The sequence below is a fragment of the Crassostrea angulata genome, chromosome 3 (genome assembly GCF_025612915.1).
Source record: "Crassostrea angulata isolate pt1a10 chromosome 3, ASM2561291v2, whole genome shotgun sequence".
Lineage (NCBI taxonomy): Eukaryota > Metazoa > Mollusca > Bivalvia > Ostreida > Ostreidae > Magallana > Magallana angulata.
The window spans coordinates 11,142,079-11,148,078 of record NC_069113.1 but is presented as its reverse complement, the minus strand read 5'-3'; the positions used below and the strand labels follow the sequence as shown (position 1 = coordinate 11,148,078).

At 33.0% G+C, this 6,000-nt stretch overlaps 1 protein-coding gene across 3 annotated transcripts in view; it reads left to right on the top strand.

Moving 5' to 3' along the window:
* LOC128178381 (high affinity cAMP-specific and IBMX-insensitive 3',5'-cyclic phosphodiesterase 8B-like) overlaps positions 1-6,000 on the top strand; it is a 64,071-nt gene continuing 58,071 nt past the window's right edge. Inside the window, exon 1 of one of the 3 annotated variants that reach the window (XM_052845501.1) lies at positions 1-277. In XM_052845501.1, coding sequence (XP_052701461.1) covers positions 215-277 — 63 coding nt within the window. In that variant the 5' untranslated portion in view covers positions 1-214. The other 2 variants (XM_052845508.1, XM_052845503.1) reach the window with 2 other exon arrangements.

The following is a 6,000-nucleotide window of genomic DNA, read 5'->3' as shown; positions in this document are numbered from 1 at the left end:
TTGAATAGTGGTCTAAAAAATTAATCTTAAAGTCATTACTGTAAAGGGACTAGCAATGCGTTTACTGATTAATGTTAAGTCTAGCTATTAAGACTGAGGTACACGTTTCAACAACACTGGTTACATGGCTTTTTTCAATGTTGAAATGAAGTGGTGTTTTCTTGATAGGATACTTTATTTCTCCTGGATGGCGGTGTGAGGAGTTCATGGTTGTATGACGTCCAGAAGAATGTCCTCTCAGTACAAACTGCCTCGTCTTCAGGAGGAGAGACAGAAGGTTGGTAGCCCGTGACCTAGTTCATGGTAATCCCCAGTAACATAATCTGGGTGACACAAAATTTAACCTCTTCATGTCGAAGTCCAACACAATTTTGTTTCTCAGACTTATTAAGTTAATAATTGTTTTTTTTAAATCCAAACAAAATCGGCCAATGTGCTGTAGCAAAATTACATTATTCACTCTTCATTTCTCTTACTTCTCTTCTATTCTATGTAAGGTTTCATCTGTACATGTATTTGATTTGAATGGATCGGGGTGGGGGTTTTCTGCAAAAATTAGGCTCGGAAAGTGTATTAATTCTCGTCTTCAGCTTGTTCTTGTGAATATGAATGAGTTTTACTTTCCTTATAATCTTGAATTGGGTTACTAATCTACTTACATGGAGGTGTTAGTTTTCCAATAAACTGTGTCATGTTCTAAATGAACTGAGTATGTAAAGTGCGTTTGATCCGACAGAGGGCGTTGTTGGTAAATCATATTGTGAATATAAGCATCTAAGAGCTTTTCGAAGTGAATAAAACTACTAACTCCAACGATATTAGCAATCACCAAAAATATCGGTCAACGATTCCAATTGAACAGACAGATTTAATAGTTTTATGTTTTCTGGGATTTCGATGTGTGTTGTAGTTCGGTGTGGATTCTCTTTCACCAGAATACTGATCGAACAAATCTGAGTTTAGAACAAACAAAAGAAGACTTACATGTAGTTTGCAACTAGCAGAAACTAATTATACAACTTAGTTAATCTCCCAGCAGCAAATGTTTTGAAACAGAGTTTCTCCTTTAAATGTTTGCTGATATATACATGTCCCTCTATACACTCATTGGCCAGCAAATCGATTCATAACGCGTCAGAAGACTAGGCTAATGTTGGAATTAATTTAACAATACATGTAATGACGTATATATCGCAGACATGGAACAAGTTGGTCTTTATCAAATTCCATCTCGTCTCCGATGACACATCTTAGAAATCACTTCATACTTTTAAAAAGAATTTTAAAAAACCCAATAATGTCCATGGACCGCATCGCTCACCTGACCAACAATGTAAAACTCGGACCCCGGACAATAATACCTAGTTGAGCTTACTTTTGATATGAATCTATTTGCCTTGGCATGGTATACCCCTTTTGTAAAAGTGAGATTAAAAGTGAGTTTGTCTAACTTATTTGGCCTGAACCAAGTTAGATGAACGATTTTCTTTTTTAATTTACTTTTATCCACTTTGACCCAATGGGTTGCATGACTCAACTTAAATAATCCTCATAGCTTTATTCTAAAGAATTGAATTAAATTAACGACGCGCAGATAGAAATCAGAATTAATTGAAGGCTGTAAAAATACACAAACCATGTTTTAAAAAATGCACTGTCGAGCCATGTTTACAAAACAAAAATAGCGAGCGCTTTATCTTGCTTATAACTAGATCCACATTTTGTTTGATCACTCGATATTTATAAATACCTCATGATTCAAATGATGTTCATTCAAAAGTATAAAAATTCCAAGATTTCTCCGTTGAAACGCCACCTTTAGCTTAAATTCAATGAAATGAAAATTAGTTTCAATCCACAGCTAAAAAATGTGATGTCTACGGGGATTTTGTATTGCAGTTGACCCGGATGATAACGTTGAAAAATTGCGCGAGGTATTCAGAGTGACTTCCAAATGGAGAAAAGATGTAGACATTCCTCATTATAAATCTCCGTAAGAAACCTGTTTTCGGTCCTGTGAATAATGATACATGTAATTTGTCAAGAGGATACCTTAAAAATTTTCCCCATTCATCGATTTCAATTGCACCTCTTTCGCAGGTATGTGTATTTTTATTAAAAATCGGCCAAATGTGCTACATAAATATCTTGGGACAGACTTTAGACATCCGAATACCGTAACGAAACAATGAAAATGAAGGGGAAAAAAACTACAATTTTAAAAAAATTGTTTTGAATATGTTTCAGTAACTATCTTGTTCCTGTAAAGATGATTTGATTTGAAATTTCTTCCCCTATTCACAATACTGTCTAATATCTTTCTTTGAAAGTTGAGCTAGTAAGCAAAACGACTATTCTTCTGTGTTCGTGTACAATAATACACGATCAGCTGTGGTAACTAGGAAACAAATAGATTGTAATGATTTAGATATAAAATTTCACGATTTCATTATGTATTGTCATGGTCACGATGTGGATTATCTCTGGAAACGAATTGAATTTTTTAAAAGAATATTTGCGATTGTGAGCGATAAATCAAAGAAGGAAATTTCCAATCGCTGTTAATCAAATTAGGACTGAATCGTTAAAAATTTAATCATGGGTTTGTTTTGAGTTGTGTTGGATATTCCTTTAATTTTGTACATTCAGAGAACGATTCTGATTAAATGGGAAATAATTATGAGAAGGTCTTCAGTAATTGATAATACATGTTCGTAATCAAAATTAAAAAAAAAAAATGTCACACAAATGGAATCAATTTATATGAAGGTATTAATTATACTCATTATTAACAAATAACACCGACACATAAATACCTTGCATACAGCTAGCCGTGTACGCTGGACGCCATACGAATTTTATCAAACATTTGCTACAGGTACATGTTTTCATTTTCTGTGATATGTAATATAAACTTTTATATAACACCTTTCAACGACTTGGACATGATTTGAGATCAAAAAAATTATTTTTATTTTTTATGTATGAAATGGTTAACCGGTGCATTTTAAATGTTTGACCAAAATAATGAATGTGAAAGTCAAGTTACAACCGAGATACAGAGGTAAGAATTTATTGTTATGTTAACAAAGCTCGAATCTTATAGTTGTTTACAAAAATGTAATGTAGAGAATTACCATTTCGTAGACAAAATGACATGTAAAAACAATTTAAACTAATCCAATATCTTCATAAATACTATTTTCAACAAAAGAAAGATACATTTGATTGAAACTTACACCAATACATACTAGTATGTAAATCAAAGTACTGAAGTACTGAAAGCCGGACTCTTTTGATGTGTCTTTATGCATATTGTGTAGTAAAGACTGAAAATCTCTCTCTCTCTCTCTCTCTCTCTCTCTCTCTCTCTCTCTCTCTCTCTCTCTCTCTCTCTCTCTCTCTCTCTCTCTCTCATATGTTTTCAATGTCGGCAAAGCGTCAGAGAGCGACCAAATTTTGTAAGCGGTTATAAACAAAAATATGTCTGTCTAGCAGAAAAAAATTCAACAGTTGCTGCCTTGAATTTTGCAACACGCGTTATAAATCCAATCCCCATTTCTTCAATTGTATGTGTCCATAATGCATAGTCTTGTTTTTAAAACACGAAATTAATAAGAAAACTAAAAAAGATAGACAATTCTCTTAAAATTAAAAAACAAACAAACAAAAGACTTTTGACAAAACGTGGCTCTTTGTGTAACTATTAGGTATAGCGGAAGCTTTACCTTGACGCTGTTTGGTTTTTTGTTTACTTTTGAAGTTGTGCTATTTATTGCGTGGACCCTGAGGTCCACGCAGAAAATACATAAGCGAGGTTAAACTGGATGCTATGGGGAAAATTCAGCCTGCGCATGAGCTAGTCTGGTTCCTGTGGGTAATGGGTAGCTCAGGGAACCAGGCCAGCACACGTTTATCTGAATCTGGATCGGGATTCCGTGCCATATGCACACATAAGTTCAAATGCGCTGTAATTGTGAAGTTGTCGGTAAACAGTACAGAAACAAAGTATTCCTTTTAAAGAAATGATTGGCATGTGATATGAACAATCAGTATTATGAAATAAGTTAATGTTATGCCGAAACTACAACATGCATCAAATAGCATAATTTGCAATGTTTTGTTGTTTTCCGAATACACATGTAACTTAACTTTACATTTATAGTAGGCGAGGGTAGAGAACTTCCCGATTAAATTTTTTTAAGCATTTAAGTATGATTGAATGATTATTTCACTATAAAAGTTTAAATCTCAAGAAAAATGCATCAAAATATGAAATTTTAAATTTACACAAAGCTGTCACTGCATAGTTAACAAAGTAGTGCGAATCGTAATGTGTGCGCAAATAGTAGAATTCACCAAATGCGTGATACTATACATGCAAACTTCATTCATAGATAGATCATAATTATTTCAGAAGTATGAATCCTTTAAATTCTGAGATAAAAAGGCAGGGCTATACATACATGTATACGTAATACAACGTACAAATTTAGTGGTTAAAAGCAGGTGGCTAGAGTCAGTGGAATCTCTGATAATCTTAAGAAACGCATGCAAATGGTCCACGTATTGTAGTCCTTTTTTAAAGGACAGCAACTTGTAGCAACATTGGCGATTTGTCTGCCTACAGCCAGCACTCCGGCTAAAAATGACAATATTCGAGCTTTGTTTACCAAACAAAGAATTACGAACTCTTTATCTTGCTTATAACTTGATATTTGACTTTCAGATTTTGACATTGCATTATAAACTTCTGTATTTATCGGTATAAACATTGAAAATGGAAAAATAAAATTTGAAAATTTTAAATCAAATCATGCCCAAGTCCCTTTAAAGAATGTCTTAAGGAAAAGGGTAAGCCAGGATTTGGAGTAACATTCTTTTCATGAGGTTATATAACACCTTTCAACGTTGATAAGTAACCTCATGAAAAATTAAAAAAACCGGCTTTCCTTTTATGAAACCAAAAAATGACATTCCTTTTATATAAAAAACATCAAAGCCAGCCAGGAAAAACCTAGAAATAAAAACGATGTAAAATCGTGAATTTTTTTTAGGAAACCTGTATCCATTGCCAACGCTAAACGATGCAAGAAGGTTGTGAAGGACCTCACATATTACATATAATTTTAAATTATTCTATTCCCTAAATAATAACATGGGAAAAACAACTTCTCCGACAAAGAAATATTTTCTTTAAACAAAAAATTTGCTCTATCGAGTACAAGCGAGTACAAAAAAGTTATTTACTTACCTTGCCGCCCATTGGTCAATACCGGACCAAACGATTAGTAAAACATGACTACCGTGAATACAACATTTTCCCGCTACACTGACGAAACGCGGGAAAATACAATTATTCTCAAGGCCTCAGTTATGACCATAATAATTAGCCAGTTTCTATGTAGATTATTGTATTCAAGTTTTCACTTTTATATGCGTGTGTATACGTAAGATACAGAGTTTGGAATTCTTTGTTTTGTAAACAAAGCTCGAGCCTTGTTATTGTTTACATGTGTTTTATTTGTATAAGTTTCAGTCAAATGTTGCTTTCTTCTATTGATAATATATTTTTAAAACACATTGTACAAGTTGGCCTTTTTCTTACTAGTAATTTTGTCAAAGAAATGGTAATTTCATACTTTACATTATTTGTAAACAAATACAAGACTCGATCTATGTTTACATAACGACGAATTCTTATCCCTCTAACTCACTTATAACTTAAATTATAACATTCAAATTTTGGTCAATCATTCAAAATGTGCAAGTAAACCATTTTGAGAAATAAGAAATTAAATTTTGATCTAAAATCGTGTCCAAGTCCCTTTAAGGATTTTTCCTAAAACAGAAGGAAAGCAAATAATATTAACTACCGTTCGGAATACAAGGAGTATATGTTTATCCCAACTTTAAAAAAAAACTTTAAAAATAAAGATACATGTATAGGTTAATTTACAGTGACAACGCTTATCAAATACCTAATATTGCGTACATTGT